Source organism: Poecilia reticulata, chromosome 11, assembly GCF_904066995.2.
Source record: "Poecilia reticulata chromosome 11, P_reticulata-male-v2, whole genome shotgun sequence".
Taxonomy (NCBI): Eukaryota; Metazoa; Chordata; class Actinopteri; order Cyprinodontiformes; family Poeciliidae; genus Poecilia; species Poecilia reticulata.
The window spans coordinates 20,841,707-20,869,392 of record NC_088840.1 but is presented as its reverse complement, the minus strand read 5'-3'; the positions used below and the strand labels follow the sequence as shown (position 1 = coordinate 20,869,392).

Sequence of the window (27,686 nt, the reverse complement as noted above, 5' to 3'; positions counted from 1 at the left end):
GAATCATAATTTGTATTGATACACGGAGCATAAAATCAGCCAAGAAAATCATTCAGACTTTACTTATTTTATTCACTTTCAGCGCTGAAAGGAGACGCTTTTACCATTACATCCGAGAAGTTTCTAAAAAAATCTGCAGCGTCTCAGGAGGAGGAGGAGGGTAGCTGATTATATGGACTGAAGACTCTCCCTGAAATCACACCATGTCTCTGTCCTGATAAGTTTCTGTTTCTCTGAGGAATCAGCCTGAGTGTCTAACAGAATCAAACATGTAACTCTTTACTATGGGCCCTTTGTCTAACAGTGTGACTCTTTCTCGACCTGGTAAAGCGTCTCAACAGTCTGTACTGTAAAATTTTTTTTACTAAATTGCTTGATTAATTGTTAATATTTTCAATGTAATAAGGAAAAATGTACTGCTTATGAAATATTTTAAGGCTCAAGTCTATGTGGAAAAACTAACAGATTGATTTGGTCAATGTTATTAAATGTAAAAACTTCAAGATCGGAGAAAAGAAAAGGCTTCTTAACAGTAGACTGAAACATTATTTACAATTTTATTGTACAATTCTTATTACAATCAAATGCATAAAATACAGTACAGTGTATAAAATATATTTTTTTAAATGTTTAAAACTTTTCTATGCATTCTTTCCTATAAATAAAAGTCACAACAATGGAGTTGATGTGATTTGAAATGTTACATTAAAAGCCGTTTATCTGAGCAAACTGATGTAAAAACTGGAGAAGGTCACTTAAGGTAAAAGAAACGTGGAAATCAGAAACTAGATCCAGATAGAATAAAACACATAATTAAACAGTAAATATTAGGATTTCACAAACATGAAAAACTAATTAAAAAGGTGCAAAAAGCATTTTAACTTTGGTAAACGTATTTAGGAGGGGGAATAAAGCACAGCGGGCTAATTAAAGGGAGCAGAAGAAGAGAGACGTCTTCCTCATTTTGCCTGTTTGTTGGATTTGTTGAGGATCTTCATGAGGTTTCTGGACATAAAATACGGCTTCTCCAGGGATCCATTGTTACGCTCCAGATCCTCCACTGTGAGAACAACAGTCGAGTTTTAATCAGCTACTTATAGTAATAAACAGCGCCCTCTACTGGTACTGGAACATGAGCGTAAAAAAGGAGTCTTGGAATAAATTCATATATCTCAGTTTTCTATCCTCCTTTCCACGTCGGCCTTATTTATTACATTTGCAATTATTTTAAACATTTCATTGAATTAAATTATTGCCCTGATTGTAAAAAAACACATTTTTACCAAGTATTTTTGTATAGTTTGTAGTGCAAATATCTTAGTATATTTGAAATAAGATCAAACTAACTTGCAAGTAGTTTTTCTGCAAGACAGGAGCATGTTTTGAGCTAATAATTAATATTCATGAAAAAGTCCCACTGGCAGATTATTTCACTTACAGTGTGGCAAAACATTTAACTTTTTCATCAATATTAGAAATTATGTACTTAAAACAAGGTCCTATATCTTACAGAAAATTTTTGGCTGAAGTTTAATAAGATATTTGCACTAAAAAGTATACCAAAAATAATTGGTAAGATTTAATGTTTTTGCTGCGTGCAGGGAGGATTAAATGACAAGTTATTTTCTTTTAGCTAACCTAGCTATGTAACCTAGCTTACATAGCTAACCTAGCTATGTAAGCTAGGTTAGATAACCCAGGCCAGCTAGCTAACCAAGCTAACTAATCTATCTAGGTTAGGTAAGGTTAGCTAGCTAGAGAGATATTTCTTGGTGGTAATAACGGATGACGGTACAGTAGTGATGTCCGAGTTGTGATTTGCGTTTACTCACAGAAGCAGAGGAAGAGCGTGTCGACACACATGTTGTAGACGCTGAAGAAACCGTGAGCTATGAGGTAGCTACCAAACACCACAGTCTGAAACAACACGAACATACATGGATAGATATAAAATACAGCTCGGTGGTTAATGATAGACAATAGAGTGATCATCAGCTCACAATAATTGGCATCCAGTAGTAGTTGAGCGTTTCAGAGTGAAATGTGTTGCCAGGGAGTTTGATCCGTCCAGAGAAGAAGAAGAACGACAAAACACCTGAAGAGAAAAATAAACAACACTTAACATTTTTAGTTCCTGCAGGGAGACATCATTTACTTACAATTAACATTTCTGTGAAATATAAGAGTTTGTTTCAAGGAAATAATTCCTGAACAATGATAAAAAGTACAAACTCCATTTATAACATGGGAACAAAGTCATGAAAAATAAAATCAATATTAAGGAATTATTTTCTAAAAACAAGCTTCTACATCTTCCTTAAAAGTTACCTGTAAGTTAGTTTTGCCTTATTTCAAGTAAACTGTTTAAATGTTAAACTAAACAAAACTACTTGATAAGATTTTGTGTTTTTGAAAACAGAACCCATTTCCTCACCTACTCCTCCAACCACAAGCAGTTTTCCAAAGAACAGCAGGATGTCGGTCACTTTATCGAGCACCACCACCCTGTGAGGAGGAGCAGGAGGAGGGAACATAAAACCAGAACCGCGTCACAAACGGCGGCAGAGGATGGAAACGATCTGATCACTTTAACGAGACCGCAGCACAAACCTTACGATGTTTCTCATGAGCAGACTGAAAGCGTTTTTGGCCGAGACGCAGAAGTTCTTCCCATAAATAGCAATCTGACGAAAAAAAAAGAAATATTTAGGAAACATTATGAGCTTTTCATGGTATCATCTGATATTTCTATGTGTTACTGAATGAACTGATTCCTCACCATGATGTAGGCGTTCCTGTTGATGAACTTTATAAACTTCTCCAGACACCAGAAGCAGCATTTTAAGCAGCAGAGAACAAAACGGGCACAAGGGTTTTGAGCCGCTGGAAACGAGACATTAAACTTTTGAACAAAAACAAAAATCCGTTTCATTCTCATCTAAAACTATTTACTTACAGCACATTGCCCATCTTAACATTTTAAATCAGCTGAAGGGGACTTACATTTGGTCTTGTGGTTGATGTACTCCAGTATAATCCTCACGATTTGAACCAGCGTCAGGATTAAAGAACCGAAGGCGAGAGAGCCAACATGGAACCTACAATACAGCATAAACATCACGAATCCCAGTTTAAATGAGAATATAACCAGAAAGGAGGCATGGTGACCACAGCGGTTTAGGTTTAGCACAGTAAAACATTTTGCTAAATAAATCTATCAAATCATGTGACGTCTTGAACAGGTTAAGATAGATTTATGGGCAACACATGTTTGTTACATTTTTGACACCAAATTATTCTTAAATAATGAGATGTTAGTCTGCTCAGCTCTGCTCCTTCCAGTATGAGCTGTTTTAGGGCGTCCCGTCACTTTAAATACAAATAAGCTGCTGCTGGCAACGCCCCCCAACTCAACGTTTACACTCACAACTGAAAATGGCTGCAATCAGATGAGCAATTATAAATCTCTGCATCTTTGAAAAGCATTAGTAGAGCCTCCTGCACAGACAAAAAATGCAGTGAGTCGTTTCTGGATGGTAAGTCGTCAACAACAAAACACTTGTCTTTTCCAGCAGCCATTGTATGGCAGTAAAACCAGCTAACCAAATGTGCTGGAGCTCTTCTTGGGTTGCTAGGCAACAAGCTGGGAACAGCTGGGGTTGCTAGGTAACAGCACAGTTCTCCACTGACAGATTATTTCATTTATACCAGGAAAAATGTCTTGCTACAAGTAAAATAACATGCCTTTGGAAGTGTTAAATTTTTTAAGATTAATATTAAGGAATTGTTGACTTAAAACAAGCTGCTATATCTTGACAAAAAGTTACCTGCAAGTTATTTTTGTCTTATTGCAAGTGTTTTAAGAAACTAGACCAAAAATACTTGATAAGATATTGTGGTTTTGCATTTAAGGTTTATATTTAAGTTTTTTATCTTTTTTTTTACTAGGTTCTTGGGACGCCCCGTACGCCTCAGCGCTCTGAGTGGTGGGCCATTTTTTCCAGATAAAAACAGAAAAACAACACTTTTTCTGAGCACACAGTCTAACATTTACATACAACAGATTGTAAAACCTAATTAAAACGTCAGATGGAGCTTTAATATTTCTTTTACTTTAGAGGAATAATAATTTGAACGTCGCTAAACTATAAATGAAAGGATTACATCTCACTTTCAGTCGCAGAAATCTAAATAACTAAACTCTTTACATTACCTGAGCGTCCGCAAAAAGCTGGCACCCACAGGAAACACGGGGATGTCGTCCGGCTTGGTGAAGGCCCAGTAGTAGGAGGCGAAGGCCCCCGCCAGCGTGCACTGCCCCAGGGCGATGACGAAGTTCACACACCACAGGAAGGCGAACGCGTTGTAAATCTGCAGGTTGAACATGTTCTTCTGGAAGAGGCCTTCCTCGTTGTAGCTGATGAAGATGCAGCTGGCTGAAGGGCACCCTGGGTAATGTGATGAGTTGAAAGTCTGACAGCAAGCCAGAGAGACGTTAGTGATGAAATTATCCCTGTACTGAAAACGTATGAGGTCATGGTTCAACCTGAGGGTTGCAGGTCACGTTGCCGGTGATGCTCGAACAGCCGCCGTGCGACGAATTTAGAGTCACCACTTTGTAGATGGGCTCTCCTGACGTGGCCAAGTATCTGCAGGTCCCAGTTCAGCCAAAACAAACACTGGAGCCCAACGGTCAGAGCCGGGCAGTAACTACTTACATCTACTCAGTTACATGTAGCTACTGGAGTAACATTTCTGAAAATATTTACTTTTAGGAACTTTTCACTACGCTGTACTTTTTACTTTTACTTGGATAATTTTATCAGGAAGTATCTGTACTCTTGAGTAAAATTTCTGGATTTTCTACCCACTGAATGAAAAACTAACATGTTTTAACCAAAAATTCACCATAAACAGACACAAACCTGCAGTTTTTGTTAAAGTTTCATAAGTTTTATATTGAAAGAAACCGATTTGGAAATTTTAATTTTCTTTCACTTGAATTTGACTTATATGAATTATTGTAATTTCCGTCCTTAAAATACCAAAATTTCCACTTAACTTTATATTTTGTTCTGTCTGATGATTTAATTTTTAAATGTTTGATCAGTTACTCAGTATTCGAGTAAACTTTTTTACCAAATACCTTTTTACTCTTATTTGAGAAATTTCTTAGACGGCTAATTTTTACTCACTTGAGTAAAAATATGTTGAAGCAGTTGTACTCAAGTGAGAGTTCATACTCTGCCCACCTCCACTGACAGTAGCCAAAGGAGGGCATACAAAAATTTTACTCAAGTAAAAAGTACTGAGTAACTGATAAAAACATCAATCATTCGATATTTTAAAATTATAGACAGACAGAGCAAAACAAAGAGGATATTTTGGTATTTTAAGATGAAAATGAAAATAAATATTTAGGACTGAAATGATTTATCACGATTCACAGATTATTCAGTGAACTAATTTAGCAATTTATAACCGTTAGCTTCAGGAAAGTTAAAGGATACATCGCGGTGGCGCCCCAGTAGGAGACGCAGACCAGCAGCAGAACAAATGTGACCAGTGGGAACGCCAGGGAAGACATCATGTGACCAATCGCTCTGCAGGTGATAAACAGGAGTTAATGTCTCAAAAACAAACATCTTTATACAAAATCAACATGAATCGAAGCAGCTCAATCAGAAGAGGGTTTTGTTATGGGCAACACAGGCTGTGTATCCATTACAAATATGCACAAAACTTTGTTAATATTCCGCTAATATAACCCCCCCCCCCAAAAAAAAAACAATTTTGCAAATGTGGTGTTTCCATTAAATAAGAAATGCAATTTAATAAATAAATAAAATTGTATAAAATCACACATAAATAAGCCTGTTCATGCTAAAAAAACAACTCTTTAATTGACATTGCCAGGTTTCTATTTAGCAGATTTATTTTCGTAGTTCCAATTTGAGCAATCACATGTGTAGCAGGGTTTTATTTTAACAATATTAGAGATGTGAAGTTTGTCAATTTGGTTTTTTTTACTGTTTGAATGTTTAATGTTAAGTCAACAAGTTGTTTCTCCAGACATTTATTGCCATATTTAAGTTCTGTTGCGATGCTCTTGGCAGTTGGTGGTTTCCATAGAAACCAGTAACTGACAGCTCCTCCCCCTTTTTTTCTGTTGCCGTCGGTAACTGTGGTATTAGAATCAGCTCTGTGTTTTATTTACAAATATTATTTTTTAACATACATTTTAGACAAATTGAATCATGTACAGTGTTTCATGACTGATTTTGCTATGTTTTGCTTTGTTTTGAGAGGGTTAAAAATAAAATGCTAACTGCTGCCAACTGCTCATTGGGAGCTATTGCTTTGTAGTTTATTTATTACATTTTATTTAATGTATAGGGGCAGAAGCTGCTGGACTGATGTGAACCACCATCTTGATTTCCTCTTTTGTTAGAATAAACACAATGAAGTCAACTTGAGACGAATATTGACAGGTTACAGACGGTCAATGGAAACGCAGTTATTGACAGTCACCCAGGGCAGCAATAGAAATGGAGCGCACAAGCACCAAGTAAAAAAATATAGCTCTAGTTATACCTTGAACAGGTTTTCTATTGCTTATTTCCCCGCCATTTTACTGCTTTCCAGTTGTGATCCGACTCACCTGCTGGACTCCTGAATGAGAGCGATCGCTATCAGGATTCTGGTTCTGAGGAAGATGAGGGTGAGGAGGATGATGACTTCCACCACACAGAGGACTATCACTGAGGGTCAGAGAAATTATCCACACCAATCACTCACAGCTGCTCATTCAATAAGCATCATTGATAAAACTGTAGCTTTTGTCCCGTAATTTGAAATCTGCTTTTTTTATTTATTCAGGGAATCTCATTTTCTAAAAGAATAAACAGAAAACATTTTTAAGGAAATTATTCACAACACTGCTGAGGAAAGTAAATGCTAGCAATAAAAGCAGATTAGAACAGCAACTAACAATTATTGTCATTTGTTCCAGACTTTTCCATCAATTTATTGATCTCATCAGGTTCCTACTGACCCAAAACGTCAACAATTTTCTTAAAAACTGAGAATTAACTGAAAACACAAAACGCATTTGGATTGAAAACAAAACTAATCTTACTAATGGCCAGCCAGGTCTCCTGGACTTGCAGATAAGTCTGAAAGTTAGAGGTGAATCCGATGTTAGTGATGCTTGCAGACTGTTGTTTGTAGTTATTGTATTCCCAGTAGCAGTGCCAGATTCCTGCGTTGGAAAATTACGGATTAATCAAAGCATCTTAAGAAACGGAAGCTAAAATTTAGAAAAACAGCTTAAGATCACAACAGCAATGAAAAAAAGACTTTAAAAGTGCCGTTAGCCGTTAGCTACAAGACAAAAAAAACAACAGCGCTGTAAATATGAAAGCAGCTGAGTTTTTACCGTAAGCGCCAGATGCCAGGAGTGCGATGATGATCAGCCAGATCATGACTGGAGCGATGAACCTCAGCAGCAGCAGGAACAGCAGACTGACCACCATGGCTATCACCAAACCACTAAAACCAGTTAGACAGACAGGAGCAGCAGGAGGAAACCAGTTACCAACGAGACAACAGGAGATCAAAGCTTAAAACATGAATTTATTTCAAGAAAAATACTTAATTCTCCTAAAGATTAATGATGTGAAACAAAAAAACTGCAATTATTTTTTTTTTTATTTCATTCTAATTTTTATTTGTAATTTTCCAGTTGCCTTATGTCCGTGTTTTTATTACTTTATGTGTGGAAACTACAAAGGTTGTCACATCAATCCCGAATTCGGCAGGTGAAACGATTAATCGGATTAATTGTGACAAATTAATTATTACAAATAATTGTCTACTAATTTAGTAATCGATTAAAGCATGCGTATCAAACTCAAGGCCTGTGGGCCAAATCCGGCCCGCCGTTGTTTTTAATGTGGCCATAAAATCAATGTAATTTTTATCCGTCTACTGCCAAATTATGTCAATCAGTTCCTCCAGTTTCTTGTGAATTATTCTGGAAATTCACACAAAATCAACAAATACCCACACTTTTTTGTGTTAATACATAATTGGGAGTTTATTGCAGATTTTTCTCAGAAATTGTCAAACTTTCTTACTTGTACTAAACAGCTGCCTCATCCTTATCTGATGTCAGATTATAGTCCATTATTTATACAGCGAGTGATAAAAAAGTCGCATTTACCGTCATAAATAAGTGCAAATATTTCCAAATTAGTAACACAAACAAAATCCTGGAGGGACTGAAATTAAATAATTTTATTTAATTTTAAGAATTCATTGATAATTTAAGTTTGGCGAATAATTTAAGTTCATGTTGATAAACAGGTTTTAACAACATATTCTGGCACAACCGTGCCTTTAAGAGCATTAATGATTTTGATTTGGCCCAAAACAAAGATGAGTTCGACACTCCTGAATTGAAACCTCAAAAAAAGCCATTTGCTGACAGCGGTTTCATCTTTTGTCACACATTATCAAACATACACTAAAGGAATACTATGTTTTAGAATCTTGGGCAATAAAATGTTTATTTTGTTATTTAAAAATTAACTGAATCAGCACAAACAGCAGTAAAACCAGCTGAACAAATGTGCTGAAGCTCTGCTTGGGTTGCTAGGTGACGGACTGGGGTTGCTAGGTAACGGCACAGTGCCATGGAATGTGACTTAGTCTTTGAAACAGCTTTTTTCTCCCCAGATAACAAAAAAAAAAAAAAGTTAACTTATTGTCAAAAATGGCTGGAAACAGCTGAGACCTATATGGAAGTACAAAATGTACAAAATGTTACATTTAAAGGGAACCTGTAATGCTTAACTCACATCTGGAAAGTGAAACTGTGTTAGTCTAACACAATTTCTAACACATAAAGTGGTCAAATGTGAAACTGGTGCAGCTCAGCTAAAAACTCACACTAGAATCCACGGCCAGGCTGATGAAAAATCTTCAAAGATCCGGAGGACAACGTTTTTCATATTGAAGCTGTTGATTATGTCTCTAATGAGGAGAAATTCAAAGATAAGTTGCATTAGAGCTGCTCTCCTTTCAAACTTTGGATAAAAACCAAGACTTAACAAGAACTAAAGAAAGACGACATGGCGGCGTTCATCTAAAACAGGAATGACCAACTCCAGTAAAATTCTATAACTTTTCAAGCATTTTCAAGGGAAGTTTGGGTTTTTTAGAACTATATGAAGCTAAATTGGGGTCATAAAGTTTGCAATTTTTTTTTAAACTAAAAAAAAAAAAAAAAAAAAAAGAAAAAGAAGATTTGAACGTGGAAAATAATTTTGAAACTGAAAAAAATAAAAGATTTGTAACCAAGAAAAATAATAAACCGGAAAAAAATAAGACAAGAATAACAGGTAATTTTTACATTTTTTCAGTTCAAATTTTTGGTTCCAGTTTCAAAACAGACATTTTTTTAATTTAGCTCCATATAACTCACCTGAAAACAAGTTTGCACATTTTTATTAAAAATGAAAAAAAAAGTAGCTTTGAAATTTTTTCCAGTTTTAAAACAGACATTTTTGAGCTAACTTTATGGCCCCGATTTAGCTCCATAAAACTTACCTGAAACAAGTTTAGTCTGATTTAACTTCAGACAGAGAGAAAAAAAAAATTTGCGTTTTTTTTTATTAGATTTCTGAAAACATCTGGTCTCACCTGTAAATAAAGTTAATCCAAATTTACTTTTTAAAAGCGTTAAATTGCATTTTATTACCAAACTGTGCAGTTTGAATATCAACCACTTACAAGGACTGTATACAGAAATCAAGCATTTTCCAAACCTTGAAAAGACGTAATTGACATTGAAGCATTTCAAGGATTTCAAGCACCCTGCATCTTGATTACCCTCTGCAGAGCTGAATTGAGGCGTTTTGCCTCTGAATTAGTAGCTCTCCAGGAACAAACACCTTAAACACTACAGAGCCGTTTCTACATTAACCCATTTCTCCTTCAAACAGACACAAAAAACAAGACGGACTTTAAAAAGTCTCCTTTAATCATCAGATTAAAGTAGCAGACTCAAACTACGGCGCCTGAAACTAGTATGTTTTGCGAGGCGTCTAGAGGCCGGCGTGCGTCCCTGAAGCCACCGCCACCCAGCTGCTACGCTAAAGCCGATGAAAACTCACAACCACTGACCGTGAGCTGGTGATGAGGAGCAGGGAGGAGGCAGAGAAAAGCTGAGGTTTACCATCTGTTGGTGCTGCAAACATTTTCACGGTTAGCGGTTTGTGTCTTACCCAGTGCCGTTCTTGATGAGGTTCGCCGTCTCGTTAATCGAGCTCGGCAAACCCGGCGTGTTGGCGAAAAAGCCAGGGATTGAAGCTAGTTTCTGGATGTCGGGGAAACATCTCCCCAACGCTGAAAAAAGAAGAGAGAGATCTGAATAAAGGGGAATTATTTGTCTTTTAAAGTTGGTAAAACTGGTTAATATTTAAACAAGATGATGCAGTCATAACATTGTGGGAATAAAGTCGTAATATAACGTTATAATCTTAAAAGGAGACTTATAATTGTGATAAATTGAGGAATGCTGAGCATCCTGTGTTTATATTTTATATCTATTTTACTAGTAAGGAAACACATCAGCTGCAGTGTTCAATACGACTTTATTCTGGTTAAATTAAAACTTAATTCCCGTATTATTACTAAAATTACTTTATTTTGGTAATATTGTGACTTTATTCTCAAAATATTACAATTCTGTTCTTGTTATTTTGACTTTATTCTCGTATTATCCATCCATCCATCCATTTTCTTGCACCCTTGTCCCTTAGTGGGGTCGGGAGGGTTGCTGGTGCCCATCTCCAGCTATCGTTTCGGGCGAGAGGCGGGGTCACCCTGGACAGGTCGCCAGTCTGTCGTAGGGCAACACAGAGACACACGGGACACACAACCATGCACACACACACTCACACCTAGGGGCAATTTGGAGAGGCCAATTAACCTAACAGTCATGTTTTTGGACTGTGGGAGGAAACCAGAGTACCCGGAGAAAACCTATGCATGCACAGGGAGAACATGCAAACTCCATGCAGAAAGACCGGGGCCAGGAATCGAACCCAGAACCTTCTTGCTGCAAGGCAACAGCTCTACCAACTGCGCCACTGTGCAGCCCCTATTCTCGTATTACTACAACTTTATTTAAGTAACATTACTTTATTCTCAAAACATTATAGCTTTATATCTTAATACTGCGACTTCATTCTTGGAACACGAGTTTATTCTCGTATTACCACGACTTTTTTCTGGTAATTTTCGTCTTTGTTCTTATAATATTAAGACATTATTTTCATAATATAACTTTATTCAGGTGTTATTTTAACTTGTATGAGTTTATGCTACAATTGTGGCTTTATTTACACAATTTTATGACTTTATTCTTGTAATTTTCTCTTATTAATTTCTGTAATTTTCTTCTGTTTTATCTTTCTTGGCTTGACTTTACTACTCTGTCGTACACAGGAATAATCAAAGATATTTCCTCACCTGAGGTTGTTGGTATGTGGAAGAAAGGACAGAGCTCTTTGCTCACAATTTCTGAAACGCTCTAAAAATAAGATAATTTACAGTTTTAAATAAACTAATTCAGATTTATGGTAAAACAGAAGCAACAAAAAGCTGTAGCTCACCAAATCGGTTGTTTTCAGGTCCAATGATGGGACGCATAAGCTTTGATTAAAAACTTCCTTTGCTGGTTTTGCAGGGATATAATCCAGAGGGCTGACAGCCCAGAAGGTTGAAGGACATTTTTCTACACAAATCTGGGGGAAAATAAAAGCTTTGTGTTAAATAAAGTGAATTCAGACAGCGGTATAGCAAACATAAAGCTGGAGTCTGTACCTGCGTGGTTGGGCACTGCAACCCGTTCAGAGTCGTCACCAGAAAGTTCACAGACGACGCACATTTCAGAATATCGAAGTAGAACAAGTGTGGTTTGTCTCTGGAGGAGAAAATCAGGTTTTATTACAAGATTTAAAGCTGCCATATAGTAATCACACCCCTGAACCTTTTTCACTTCTTTTTGTTTTACAGATTACAATAAAGTTCAATGTATTTTCATTAACGTTAAAGCAACAAAGCATTCTACAAAGTACACAGAAGAAATAAACTCTGAAAAGTGTGGCTTGCATTATTTTAGTGTCTTCAGTCAGAGGCTTTTTTAAAAAGATTTATTGCAAGACTGACTGCTACTGGAGCTCCTTCTAGAAGTCACCAGATGATGTCATCACCTAATTTGCATATCGGGTATCGCGTAATCCAGGCAGTAGAAGAAAGGATTATCTAATTTGAATAAAAATACTATAAACATTTAGAACTACAATTAAACTTCATAAAATAATTGAATAATGGCAATTTCATAATGTAAATAAATACTTTGCGATGGAGTATTAGGGCCATGCTGACTATTTTTTTCTTTTTAATTACAAGAACAAAGCAATAATACTATTAGAAGTCATACAGGAATAAAGTCGTAATATTTCAAGACTAAATAATATGAGAATAAACTCGTATGAGAAAAAAGTCATATTACGAGACAAAAGTCATAATACAAGAATAAAATTTGCTAATATAAGAATAAAGTCTAAATATTATGACTTTATTCTCATAATTTTATGATTGTCATAATTCTATTTTCTTTATTTTCTTAGTGTGGCCCTAGTACTCCATAGTACTACATAAATCAGTTTTGTATAATATTAAATTTTACTCAGTGAAAGGTGGCTCCACTGAGTATTACTGAAGAGAGATATGCAATTCCTTTTTAGGTTTTTATTGGTGAGAAAATATTAAAAACCATCAGTTTGTTTCTACTTCACATCTCTGCATTACTGTGTGTTGGTCTGTCACATAAAAGCCACATGAAAGAGATTGCAGTTTGTGTTTGTAATGTGACAAATTTGGGAATGCTGCTGCATTATTAGAAAATTATAATGAAAACATTGAGGACCTACTTGTTGGGTCCGATGCCACAGAACCAACCGGTTGAATTCCTTGGAAAGAGGACATGTCTGGGATCTCCGTAGAGCCAAGCTAAACGGAAAAACAAAGAAATTAAACATTTTTTTAAATTTAGCCTTTATTTACCAGGATAAAAACCCACTGGGATTAAAAACCATCCTTTTCAAAGGAGTCCTGGCAGGGAGGCAGCAACACAAAAAAAGAAAAAGAAAAGAAACAAATCAAAGTTTGTTTAAAGCCACATCTAAATCTAAAATTATTACCCAAAAATCGGAAAATTTAATGTGGCTGCAGCAGTTTTTTTAATTTCCCCAACCCAGCCCAGCCACCAGGGGGCACTGCAGCTTGCACTTTCGCGTTTTGACGAACCAGCTCCCAGTTTCCATGTCACACATACAGTAAACAAAAACACAACTAGAACCAGTTCATACCTGGACTTATTGGGTCAAAATCTGATCCTAAATCAAACCCCTGCGGTTTGTTTGTTCTCAACATTTCCACAGACTTTTCCACCTTTGACAGATTTGTTAGCAAAAGTAAAGCAAATCCAAATTCGATTATCAGTGATTTTGAAACGTTTCCAGTGGAAGTAAGGTTGACACACATATTGTGGCAGCAGATAACCTGCTTAATCAGTCTGATGTATTGACTCTAGATAAGAGAATGTGCCCTGAGTGCTGGAATGAGATTGAGGACAAAGAAATAAAGACCTGCTGGCTGCACAATGACAGGAAGTTTCATTCACAGATGAGAGGGAAACACTTAAAACAGTTCAAAGAAAGAAAGGAAATCAGTGTTTTCTAGTATGTCCAAAACATAAACTCCAAAACAGATACAGATCAGTGTAGCTCGCTTTTCTGATTTTTTATAAACTACATTTACAGTATGTTTCTGTTCTGGTCATTTTTGTTGTTTGTTTATCTTACCTCATTAGTTTAATTCCTTTCTGTGTTTAGTTTTAGTTTATTCTTATCTCCTGTTAATACATTTAGATCTGGATTCCTTTACTATTGATTTTCTTTCTGTCTATTGTTTGTTTAGTTTCAAGATAAGTTAAATTGTTTATCTTCCATCTTTCCCTCATTCTTCCACCCCCTTCTGCACCTACACTGCAAAAACTCAAAACGTTATCAAGTATTTTATGCCTTGTTTATACTGCATATATATTAGTACAGTGAAACCAGAACTTTTCTATCAATATTAAGGAATTATTGATATAAAACAAGCTCCAATATATTGCTGAAAAGTGATTTGTAAGTTAGTTGTTTTTTTCCAAGTGTATTAAGATTTTTGCACTGGAAACTAGACTAAAAATAGACTTTGTGTTTTTGCAGTGCATTCTCTGCTCCTTCCTCATACTGTTAGTTTGCTTCCTTGTCCTCCATTCGCCCCGTTGCCCTGCTGATCCTTCCTGCTCCAGTTTCATAAGTCTTTCATGTCTCGTTAATAAATACAAAGCCTCCTGAAGGAAACAGCAGGAAAACCTCAGAAGAAGAAATGAACACAACTTCCTTCTTCACAAAATGTAAACAAAAATGGATTAGCATCAGATTTTAGTGGCTTTAGGATTTCTCTATTGTCTTTGGTAAAAAATACTATGAGCCATTTTTCCTGCTAGCTCTAGACTCTTGTTCGTTTTGGTTGCATTTACCCAGAATTCCCTGTGATTTAGTCCACTTCCTGCTTTTGGAGAGGACTCCAGTGCGCTTCATGTTCACATATGCGTCAAACCGCATCAGAGTTCACATTAACCGAACTGAGACCCAGGTTTGTAGGCTGACCAGAGTTCAGTTTTTTGGTTCACATATTTCAAATGAACCAAACTTTTACAGAAATGAACTAGTTGGACTAAAGTGAACTAAACGTGAATGAACCCTTAAAATAGAGAGGAACCAACTCCATTAAGCATTTTTGGTGCATCACATCTTTGTTCCTCTACATTGGAGGTGTCTAAAGTGTGGCCTGGGGGCCATTTGTGGCCCCTGCTCTGAGTTTGTGTGGCCCCCCCAACTACAATTCAAGAATGATTCAAACTGCAAACTTTTTATTTTTAATCAGGGTGTAATTATAAAAGTATAACATAACTTTCTTGCAATAGAAGATGTTAAGTACAACACAAAGTTTTTTTGAATTTGAATGTGAAAACTGCTCTGCATGAACAGTGGAAGTTGTTCCAGAAACTTTTGGATCTTTTGGGTTCACTCACCTAAGATTCCTACGCCGATGTAGCCGAGGATGACGACCATGAACAGAATACAGCAGATTATATCCGTGCATCCTCTGTGGAGAAAATTTAAGAAAAGTCAGGAAGAATTTGAATACATCAGAGTAGAATAAAATAAAATAAATAAAGTTTCACCTTTTCTTTATGGGTCCATCAAAGGTTGGGTCAAACTGAGTCGGTTCACCTGGGAGCAGAAAACAGTCATTAAACATTAATCAGGGGACGTCACTGTTTATGGTCATTATCAAGTAAACAGTAGCAATGAAGACATTGTGAACTTTTAATCACCTTAAGGAAACGGACAGAAATGTTTATCAGTGTCTATATGAAAAAAACAACAACTTCCTGTTGCTTTTTAAAACAAAGTGTTTCCTTGAGTTTTCAGGGTTAATAAGTTACTGTGGAACTGAGTAAGGAAAACTTTTTAAAGCATGTCAGAATATTTACTTGCATTTTTAACCAAGATACATTTCAAGGTTAAAGTTTTACTGCAAAAACACGAAACGCACCAAGTATTTTTAGTTCTAGTGCAAATGTCTTAGTACACTTGAAATTAGACAAAACTATCCTAAAAGTAACTTTTTATCAACATATAGGAGCTTATTTTAAGTCAACAATTCATTAATGTTGATGAAAAACTACTTGTTTTATTGGCAGATAAATTAACTTATTAACATGAGGAAAATGTCTTGTTATAAGTAAAATAATCTGAAAATGAAACTAATACTTTTCATTAATATTAAGGAATCATTTACTTAAAATTAGCTCCTAATTCTTGCTGAAAAGTTACTTTTAAATTAGTACCCTTGAAATAAGACAAAACTAAGATATTTGTACCAGAAACTAAACCAAAAATACTTCGTAACATTTTGTGTTTTCACCGTTTATAAGTTTATTCTTCTTTCTGCTCCTTCTGACTCAGGATTTTTTGTTTTTGTTACATTCATATTCATTATTACGTGTATGAAATAAAACGTAAAATAAAAATGTACTCTCCAGAATCTGGACACACTTTCCAGTGTTATCCTTTTCTGCATTTTGAAACAAAAAGTGTATTTTGGCTGCTGTATGCAATACAAAAGAAAGCAACCAGGACACTAAAATAAAGTGGAAATATACAAATCCATTACTTTTTAAATGTACTGAAATTCTTTGATCTTGTAAAATTCAAAACTCCAATTTATGTTAGAAATCAAGAAGCTGTTGATTACTGAATGTGGAAATGGGAACAGAGGGAAATATTTGCAGTCTGATCGCTTGAGCTCAGTCCTGACATTAAGGTACGATTTCTGCTCTAAAGTCACATAAAAAGAAAATCACCTATTCCGCTCTGAAGACTATTAGACATGTTTCAAATACAAACAAAACAAAAAATACACAAAACATCCATTTATTTGTTTGTTCCATAAACTGACACCTTTAATTTTTTTAAAACCTCAGTTTCTCTTAAGCTGCATTTAAGTTATGGTAAAAAATTACTTGTTTTATCTTTTTACACATCGTTTTCAATATTGTTTGGTAAATTAAATGAAAAGGTTTTAAAATATTAAACTCTTAATTCATAAGTTTAAATAAGTTTGGCTGCATAAATATGGGCTTTGTTTCACAAATCAAGGCCAATTCTTATGCACACTTTTTTCTTCCACTCAACTTTTCAGGTCTCTGGACAGACGGCTTTCTTTGGCAATGACCTTGTTAACGTTTTAACGACCTTGTTAACATTTTTACGACTTGTAAAATCAGGCATGTTACTCATGACAGTCCGGCCATAACATTAAAACTTTAATGGTTTTTTTATTGACCTTACGCAACATTCAAACTGAGTTTTCATTTACTGTAAGCCATTATTACAACTTAATGTATAATTTAAGAGTTTTACTTTTTGAACAGAATTTCAAAACTGAGTTTCCCGTTTTATCATGAGATGCACCATTGAGGAGTTTGTGAGGAGTCATGCTTGCTTCCTGGAATAAACGGTGAGTTTCATATTTATGCTTTACAGGTGCAGAGCGTTTTAAAGAGCGCTGCACTCACGCGGACTGAAATCTAAATATCATTTGAATGTGGGACATGCATAGAGTGTCACAAACATTTCCTGGTTTCAACAGAATAATGAGAAATGTTTATTTTAACGAGCTGAGTTAGCTTCTGCCTTGGGTTAGTGTGCAGGAAAAACCTGCTGAGTGAGTTTTTTCTCATACCAAATACAAGCAGGTCTTGATAATCATTTCACTGCAAAACCAAACTCGCTGAACGGGTCTTTATCGAACAATACCAAAAGCAGCAGGTGGAAATTTTCTCTGATTCATGCAAACACAGGATGATGAAGTTGTTCTTCCAAAGGGAGTGGCGTTTCTTACTGCAGCTCCGCTGTAATTACCTCCACTGGGACCGATTTGAATAGGAGTGAATGGAGACTGTGTCAACATTATTCTCCGAAATGTGCCAGAGGCTTCGAGTAGGATGCAAATACTGAACCAGGATGCAGGAAGTTCAGAGCAAACCATGCAGGTGCAGCCTGAGAACGTCTTAGATTCACAACTACAAGCAAACTTCTTAGGTTTCAACCTGAAACAAATAGTTTTAAGGCTGATTTGTCAGGGTCAAAATGTCACCACTGGGGAGGGAAGTCTCAAAAGACGTTTGTTAGAATTTAATGAAGTGGTTCTTGGAAGAGACTTGATATTTGCTTTGTAGCTGGGAATAAATTGGCTACTTATCCAGTGAGTTTTACCTCAGAAAATATGAAACTTTTTGGAAACCAGAGATTTTTCTGGTTTGTTTACTAAGTGACCAAGCTAATGGCTACAAATACAGGCTAGTAAAAAATTATCCATCTTCTACTTCAAAACAAACTCAGTAGCAACATATAGTCCTGTCAAAATAACACATTTTGCTGGATGATAAATAATTGTCCCTAGAGTTACCGTGATAAAAGATAATATTGTCGTTTTGAGACGATTTTCAAGTATTATACTGATAATGGTATAATAATGTTTAACTCAAAGACTGACGAACTAAAATTTTATTTTGTAACCAACACAACAAACAAGATATAACAGAAGCTATAAATAAAGTGGATTAGGAAGTTGTAAAACCAAATATTGTGTTTTTTTTCACGAATAATTAGGAGTCACGTTCCGCCAGATATAAAAACTAAAAATAGAAAAGATAAGCAAATCCAGTAAGCAGACTTGCATGAAATCCACTTGGTAGACGGCACAAAAAAACAAGAACTAATTTTACTACAGCTCTGATAAAATTTTATATGCAAGGCGGCCATATTGGATTGGAGATGTTCTGCGACTTTCCCCACATTGAACAGATTGTTCTTATGTGACGTCATACTGAGCTGACAGCCATTTTGGTAGGTATCAGTAACTAGCGGTCATGACAGTTGCTGTGGAGTTGCAACAACAATAAAAAAAAAGCCCACAAGGAATTTAAACAACAATTTAAATACATTACAACTACTTGAGCAATCTACCCACTTCTGTGTAAAACTAGGATAAATATCAGTGATATTTACTGTAGTACTTTCACCCCAACTAGCTAAATTAGCTTAACTAATGTAGCTTTTATCTGCTAGCCAAGACCGACATGTAGCCTACGTGTTTGTTACTATTTGAACTTACTCTGCCGACCACCAGAACCCTGTTATTCACATAATCATTGATTTTATGCATCTACAGATTTCAGGCCTTGAAGCTCCTCCCATGTTGTACACACTCTTCATGTTCACCAAGTATTGAATTGTGTCATATCATGAGATCTGAGGCAGTTTGTCCACATCCGTCTCATACGGGTCGACCCAACAGCAGCTAATTTGCTGATATATATTCCTCTTGTACTTTGGTCAAGAATGTGAATATCCTTTCTTTTTGGTGCCGCAGTTCATCTGCGTTTGCCTACCAAGATGGAGCTTGCCTCTTATAAATAAAAATGTAATGCATAATTATACAACCCATAAAATATTTTTTATGAAGGACTGAAAAAAGATTTACAGTAAGATTTCGCCATGAGGGACAAAAGTCTGAAAGATCAAAGTTTAAGTACTACAATCTGTAGATCCACAGCCGTCATACTGTGGGACCACTGGTGGCACTTTGGTTGATTTCAGTTTTACTCTGAAGAAATGATGGTAGTAGTTTGGCAAATATGTACAAATTTGCAATATTTCATTCACTTTAGAGATCAAAACTCAAACATGTTTCAGTCTCTGGATGGAAACCAGTTGGATTTGTTAATTTATGTTCTCTGTGAACTAAAGTAAATACAAGCTAATAATAATTATAATAATAATGTACTTTCTAACACTAAAGCAACATGTTTGTTCATGAATCTGTATGATATTGATTGGGAAAAAGATTTAGTCAAAAGTGCAAAGTATTTCTACTTTGTCTACTAAATGTTATATGTACGGCGGCCATGTTCGATTTTGAGGTTGGATTTGTTATCAGGGTGAAAAAAAAAGTCACAGTATGGTTTTAAAACGCCCCCAATCAAAAAGGAAGTAAATTTTGATTAAAGTAGTACAAGTTCTGTTTTATTCTCCGTTAAAGGTCCATAAAAAAGTAAAAAAATAAAAATAAAAAAAAAACACTCTGAAGAAGCAAAGAGGAAATAATTACAAATATAAACTTATCCACTGACGTTGCTTTGTGTACGGAGCTTCATATTTCAGTTCTGCACAGTCTGGTGTGTGTTTAGAGTAAACAATGACACTCGCTCACCGTGTTCCCCTCCCACGGATATAAAAGATATTCAAGTTTTTTATGTCCTTGTAAAAACCGGAGAGAAAAGCTTTAAAACCTGCGGACTTTGGATCTCAGTCAAACTGAAGAGCATTTTTACAGCTGAAATCAGAGATCAGTGACCTTCACTGAGGAGGAAAGACTTGAGTTTCTAGTTACAGAAATACTAAATGTGTGTAATGATTAGACATTTTGAAAAATAAGGCTCTGATTTCAGGACAGAGGATGAAAAAGTTTATCAAACCAAGTTGATTTAAATATTGTCATAAGAGAAATAGTGTTACTTCCCCCCATGTAATAAAAAACCTTTTTACAGACAAAATAATAACTTTTACATAACATCTATCATTCAACATGCTGGTAGAGGCTCAGAAACAGCTTTAATGTCATTTTTATTGTTTTATTCTTCAACAGGGCTCAAGTCTGAGACTTTATGTACATTTTGCCACCAAATGTCCTCAAGAATCAAATAAACTTAGAATATGAGCTTCATTTTTACACAACCATCATGTTAGCAGAGTTGACTCATTTTAAAAAAGTGGAGATTCGGACATGCTTCAGTTCTGTGTGGAGTAATTTGACCCACTCTGAGTCCAGACTTTGACTAGGCCAATCAAAAAAACTTTTGGTTTGTTTAAGCCATTCAGAAGTAGCTGGTGTGGTTTGGATTATTGTTCTGCTTCAACTGATTCAGGGCTGAAACAATCAGATTAATCAATTATTGAAATAATCGTCCACTGATTTAGTAATTGATTGTTAATCGGAGTACAAATACTCAAAAAAAGCTGAACTGATGAAAGAACACCACACTCAGCAGTAGCTAAACCAAAAAAAATAAAAAATACAAAAAACATTATGTGTATTTTACGTTTAAGATTAAAAAAAAATGGTAAATTTATTCTACAAAAATTCCTCAATTAACAGAGTTCCATCTTCAAACTGTGTTTCACAAATCTCCTAAAAACACTTTTGCTAGTTATTCACGGTTAATCAAAGAAAATAAAAGAAAATCAACTCTTATTTCCTTGTTTTTTCTAGAAAATTTCTGAAATTGATCTTAAAATTCCAAGTTTTTTGGTGGAAATCTACAAATACTAATAGTAATAAAAAATGTAACCTAAACTGGCCCTAACAGACCGTTTTACTGATCACCACCGTTTTGGAGTCGAAATTTTAAATCCAGAACATCAGATATTTGGAGACTGGATCTCTCAGTCACATTTTGACAGAAAACTTCTAATTGCTGCACTAAAAATACTGATTTCCTAACAATACAACTTTAGAAATGTGTATACGTTTTGGCCTCTTAAGTAAAATAAATAAAACTTAAAAGCTTCAGGAAGAGGAACCTGAGGGAACTGACCCTTGTCTGTGTTGTTTCGTGCTACAGTTAGCTGTGAAAAAGTCAACAAACCCTCCCCGCAGGTAAATATCCAGGTGACACCTAAAATAACTTCAGCTCATTAAACACATTTTGTATGCAAGGTTAGAATCTCTCAGTGCATTAAATTTAGCATTAGCTACAGCAGAAAGGAGGAAAGAAAATATATTTGTATGTCTTAAAACACCGTTGGTACTTTAAGATGGCAAAGGTTAAGTTAGCTTAGTTATTTTCTGTCCTTTGGATCCATTTCCTGTTTAAATCCTGCATGGACAGTTAATAATCTGACTGGAAATTTTGCTGAAACGGTAAAGAAAGTATGTTTTTATCGCAACATGGTTAATATAGCTAATGATTTGAGAAGTGTAAGCTTAAAACAGCATCTAATGTAGATTAAAATTTTTATGATTATACTGGTTACATACTATGTGGGTTGTTTTTGTTGTTTTTAATTTGATTTTTAAATGCAGATATATTTAAGAATCAGTTTCCAGAGAGACGCTTGGAGGCCGCATCATTGGTCAGCTTAAAACATTTCTTCTTCCAGTAAATGTTTGATCCTCCCTCTGCTGTCCTGAGAGTTTCAATAGAGGATCAAAGTGCAGAGAGACGCCTTAACTTTATACGTTTCCGTCTCATCCTCCCTGCAAACACACGTCCTAAAGCTTCAGGGCTAATTTACAAACGATTTGTTGAGATTTTAATAAGCAGGTTTGTGTTTTCTGACCTCTGATTGGTTAATAAGAGCTGCACATCAATTCATTGATTCATAAAAACACCTGCTGGTGTTTGAAAATCTAACTCTCACTGCAAAAACACAAAGTAATTTCGGTCTAGTTCAAGTGGACATATCTTCATTTTAACTTTTATAGTAAAGGAAAAGGTACTAGTTCCACTGGCAGATTGTCAACTAGACCTTTTTCATCAATATTAAGGTTGAAAAGGAAAAGTTTTTATCCAGCAAATCTTCTACCATTTTTCCTTGAAAATTTCTGAGGCTAATCACAAAGTTTGAGTCTTTTCTAGAAAATTGTCAACTTTTCAAATTCAGTGATCTAGTTTTATTCTGGAAAATGTCTAAGTTTAATCTCAAAATTTAATTTTCTTAGTAAATTTTCAACTTTTTACAAATTAGCCTAATAATTTCCTTTTTAGTAAAATTTCAACTTGCCATACTCATACATTTAAATATTTTTTCCTAAAAAAAAATCTAAGATAATCTCTTAGTTTATTTTTGTTTTTTTAGTAAATTTTCAACTTTTCAAACTCAATGATACTGGTTTGTATCACTGGTTTGTTGTAGAAATTTTCTAAGATTAATCACATAATTTTCTTGTGTTTCTATTTTTTAGCACATTTTTTCCTAGACATTTTCAGGTGGAAATGTACTCCTGTTTTACTCTATAAAAGCTACATTAAGCTGTCTATAGATCAATTTAGCACAACTGGATGAAAAGTAAAATTAAATATTTGCTTGATATTACTGTGATCCACAAACTGTGATAATTTCACTCTAAATTCCTTTCAAGTTATTGCAACCTGCCTTTTGAATTTATAATCTAATCTTATTGCAACTGTTTTTGCTTTAAGTTTATTTAAAACACATATAGTACATGTGTGTGTTTTTATGAACTCAAAGATTTGTTTCTTATTTCCTAAATGAATAACTCTTCATGTCACGTTTCACATTTCCTCAATCATAAGTTATCTTATCAGTACTCCTTAACTCGCACGGTTGCACCATCTTGGGGATTTTAAGAGGAGTTTGATGACGTAAATTACCGAAGAAAACAAGCATGTCATTTTCTATACAGTCCAGTAAAGTACCAGTTTAGAAAAACACACCTTGCAAAATCACATCCTGCTGAAAATCAGAAGAAAAACTGTAAAGTTAAACACTTATTCACTGCGTCTCTTTGTCTTTAATCTGTATTGTTATGGTTTTATTTACTAGTAACAGTCAGTACAATTTTTAGTAAAATTTATGATAATAATTAGTCAACATTCAGTTAAATTTACTTGAATAACTTTTTGAGCAACTTTATTATAAAGTATCGCTACTCTTGAGTAAAATCTCTGGATTCTCTACTCACTGTGAGAAACTTCATTGAACAAAGAATAAATTTGTTTTTATTAAAATAAATAAATCAGACACACATGCAGTTTTGCCTGCATGTGTGTCTGATCATTTATAAGTTTTGAAAACTAAGTTTGATTTTGAAAGATATTTATTTAGAAAAAAAAGTCTTTGCTATTTATATGAATAATTTTCATTTTTATCTAAGAAATACTTAAAATGCCAACATAACTTTACATTTTTGTCCATCTGATGATTAAATTTTAAATGCAACTTGTACTTACTCGAGTAAGTTTTTGGACAGCTACTTTTTACTTTTACTTGTTTAAAATATATGCTGAATTAATTTTGAGAATAATTTCAGAAATGTTCCAGAAAAAAACAAAAAAAAACCCCGAACATTTCTGAGTTTGAAAGGTCAAAAATTTACTCGATAAAAACAGAATTTTTTTTACTTTTTTTATCCTTGATTCTGATGAAAAAGTGAAACTGCAAGACATTGTTCCCATATTATAAAAGTTAAAACGTCTTGTTCCACTTAATTGAGAACAATTTAACATTTCACTCATTTCTAAAACAATAGTTAGGATTATTTTTTGGTTCAATTTTTATTCTGAATATATTTAATTTAAAAAAAAAGTTGCACCAACAGGACAAATATCAACTTTAGCTGAATGACAAATTTCCACTTTTTCATATTAATTTAAAGCTGCCCTCGTCTTACACAAGCTAAAATAGCAAAAATATTCGCCGAATAATTTCAATAAATTGATATTACAAGCATAATATTACGAATAATTAAAAAACAATGGAGAATATCTTGACTTAAAGTAAAAATAGGTAAGCTATCTCTGAAAGTGGGACCTTCTATTAATGCGACTCCATGTGTCAAACAAATTTAGTGATACACTGGCTGAGTGACTTTTAATTACATTGTTTTTTTCTTTCAAATGGACAAAAAGGATGGATTTTACTTTAACCTTTCACTGCAGTCTGAGTGCAACCTGAAAGAAAACCACCTCTATCAAACATGTTTTCGAGGTTACTCTGCAAAATTAAGCAAATAATTAAGTGGTTATATCTTGGTCAAGTTAAAGGGAATTATTTAATTACATTGCATTTTGGAGTAGAGAATATAGCAACAAATTAAATGTGAACACACTAAATATGAAGGTGGGAATGCATTCATGTTAAAACTGCCGCTGCTCAGTTTCATTTCCCCATCTCACCTTCTGTTTCGGGCTTTTCTAGAGAAGATAGCAAATTAAATATGAACACACTAAATATGAAGGTGGGAATGCATTCATGTTAAAACTGCTGCTGCTCAGTTTCATTTCCCCATCTCACCTTCTGTTTCGGGCTTTTCTAGAGAAGATAGCAACAAATTAAATGTGAACACACTAAATATGAAGGTGGGAATGCATTCATGTTAAAGCTGCCACTGCTCAGTTTCATTTCCCCATCTCACCTTCTATCTTGGGCTTTTCTATAATCATTCTGTTCTTCTCTCTGGTCAAAAACAACAAGCAGGTACCAAATCTAATGGAGTATTTCATAGTGATGGGATGTAACTATACTTAAGTAATTTTTTGTATGCATCTGTACTTTACTTAAGTAGATTTAAAGGCGGGTACTTTCGACTTTTACATCAAGTATTTATTTGTACTTTCTGCTTCACTACATTTCTATTGACTCTTTGTAACTACGTCACTTAATCACTCGAGGCGCCATGATGGATGTCGGAAGTGAGGAATGGGAGTATTTAACAGAGCAAATTGTTTTCCCAAATTGTTTTTTGCCATTTTATTCGTGGCTTTTACTTGTTCGAGTCGAGCTAATTTGACTGTGAACGTAACACACCTGGTTGGTGTATTTACGGCGGTATTTACAAAAGTTTGAAACAGCTAGCTTAGAAACCGACCCGTACCTCCTCCTTCCTGACGTGTTTATAAAATTACCGACTCCACCTGAATTCACACCACATGATTTATATCAGTATGTCATAAACAGCGTTTCCCCTTAGACAGGAGCAGCATTAAAAACGTACAAAAGATGAAAAGCTACCAGTTGTTTTTTTTCCATACATGCTAGGCTACATTGTTTCCATGGTTACTGATGGTTAGAATCGCAGTTCTCCATACTGCGATATTTGATATGTTTCTAATAATACTTACTTATAAAGTATTTGAACGTTAGTCTTCTTACATTGTAAAAAGTGTTCGCTGCAAATCCGCAATCACACCACGGACTGACAGTCATTATGATTAACGGCTGCTACCCATCGCCTCCATCTTTCCTCATTAAACGTTATACAATAAAATCACAAGTTTGGTTTCTATCCTTGTCTGTTTGGGCAGCCGACCGCGCAGCACCCTGTGACCAGTTTTACTGCGAAATCAACTAAATAAAAGCAATATTAGGCTACCAGATGTGTGTTTTTGACAGGCTTTGCCGAAGCACACTGGTTATTTTTTGACGTCCGTCATGGCGGAGCGAGCGGAGTTCATAGAAGAGAGTGACGTCAAGTGCAAAGCGTCGCGTTACATCCACGTCGCATTGCGCTTTTTAAAATTAGTTTGTTAGTTTGAAAGTAATCAATGGCGAGAGGAGAACAGGCCCACTGAACCACTGCAAAGCCATAAAGTACCGTTAGACCCTCATTCTAGAAGAGCAAGGCGGACACTTTGTACTAAATAGACAAACGCAAAACTTTTGCGAGGTAAAGTTCCGATGAGGCTCGATTGTCAGTGAGGCTGACTGACAAGCCTCACTGACAAACGAGCCTCAGGTATTAAACATATTTTTAATTAGACCCACATTCCTGCATTAAGTTTTTTTTATTGCTCTGTAATCTAATCAAATGTCCTGTTTTCATTAGCTGTGAGCTAATCATCATTACAATTTGTGGAAAATTAATATGTATGATGTGTTTAACTTGTGAGCTGACTTAAGTATATGAGCTTTTCATAAATATTATAATTTATTGAAAATGACTAAGGAATGCTAGAGTGAAGCAGGCCATCCCTGAAATCACAAATCTAAAATTTAAACTGTGTCACAGAGAATAAACACATTAAAACATTCTTTATTATCTGCAGGATTGTTCATTAAAGTGGCGCATTACTGATGTATTAAAATTAAATACGATAGGTACACTTATATTACATTAGCCTTTAGGTAATACATTTAGCAAGTATTACTTTTAATACTTTAAGTATTTTTTAAAAGCCAGTACTTTCTTACTTTTACACAAGTAAAAATATTAATGTGGTACTTTTACTTTTACTAGAGTACATTTGTGTCTGTTTATTTGTACTTTTACTTAAGTACATTGTTTGGGTACTTTCTCCACCACTGGTGTTTCAATACAAAATAAACCCTGACATCCAATTTAGTTTTCTGCTATGTAAATTAAAATATTACTACTTTCAGTCTACATGCTCTGAACATTATGCAGCGTGAACCTGCCCTGAAAAGACGTAGTCGGTGGAAACTAACGGGCGATGCCGACTCACCGTATTCGGAGTCCGGTCTGTCCTCTTCATTTTTCCCCATGTTCCTCCACCTGCCGTCCTCCGGTGCTCCCGCTCCGAACAAAACCGCTAAACCGGACAAAACAAGACGCTAAAACTGGACTAAAAGTGGCTCCGCTGCGTTCGAACAGACCATGGTAACTAAGTGAGGAAATCTTTTCCTTCCTGGCAGTTCTAACTACGTGCTGACGACACAAACGCACCTGCTGTGGGATGCGCACCTGAAAGCTCCGCCACAGATAGTCAATGGGGAGAGAGGTATCACTCCTCAGATCGAAGCGAAGAGAGTGAAAATTTATTGTATCGCTGTTTGTGTAATACGAGGACCTCTTCTGTTTAATTTAATTAACTGACTGAATTTTGTGACAGTGTTTGCGCTGTTAAAATTAGAAAGTTGTATTTGGAGACCAATTAAACATTGTTACCATGGAAACTGAATACGGATCAGTATTCAGAGGAAGATTATGGCAAAAAAACAATACATGTAAAATCAATCCATTTTCTTTACACCCTTATCCCTTAGTGGGGTCGGTTGCTGGTGCCTCTCCAGCTAACGTTCCGGGCGAGAGGCGGGGTACACCCTGGACAGGTCGCCAGTCTGTCGCAGGGCAACACAGAGACACACAAGCAACCATGCACACACACATTCACACCTAGGGACAATTTGGAGAGGCCAATTAACCTGACAGTCATGTTTTTGGACTGT

At 35.3% G+C, this 27,686-nt stretch overlaps 1 protein-coding gene across 1 annotated transcript; it reads right to left on the bottom strand.

The window, feature by feature from the left end:
• Positions 1 to 543: 543 nt before the first annotated feature.
• slc44a4 (solute carrier family 44 member 4) lies at positions 544 to 27,278 on the bottom strand. Its single transcript, XM_008422758.3, has 22 exons — positions 26,963 to 27,278; positions 15,371 to 15,419; positions 15,218 to 15,291; positions 13,005 to 13,083; positions 11,893 to 11,992; positions 11,682 to 11,813; positions 11,539 to 11,599; positions 10,290 to 10,410; positions 8,953 to 9,036; positions 7,439 to 7,551; positions 7,139 to 7,261; positions 6,662 to 6,761; positions 5,511 to 5,603; positions 4,547 to 4,649; positions 4,214 to 4,473; positions 3,004 to 3,098; positions 2,780 to 2,883; positions 2,611 to 2,684; positions 2,435 to 2,505; positions 2,001 to 2,095; positions 1,833 to 1,917; positions 544 to 1,060 (listed from the first exon to the last, which is right to left on the bottom strand). Exons 1-22 carry the CDS (start codon positions 27,000 to 27,002, stop codon positions 960 to 962), a joined length of 2,157 nt encoding a protein of 718 aa, XP_008420980.1. The 5' UTR covers positions 27,003 to 27,278; the 3' UTR covers positions 544 to 959.
• Positions 27,279 to 27,686: the final 408 nt, after the last annotated feature.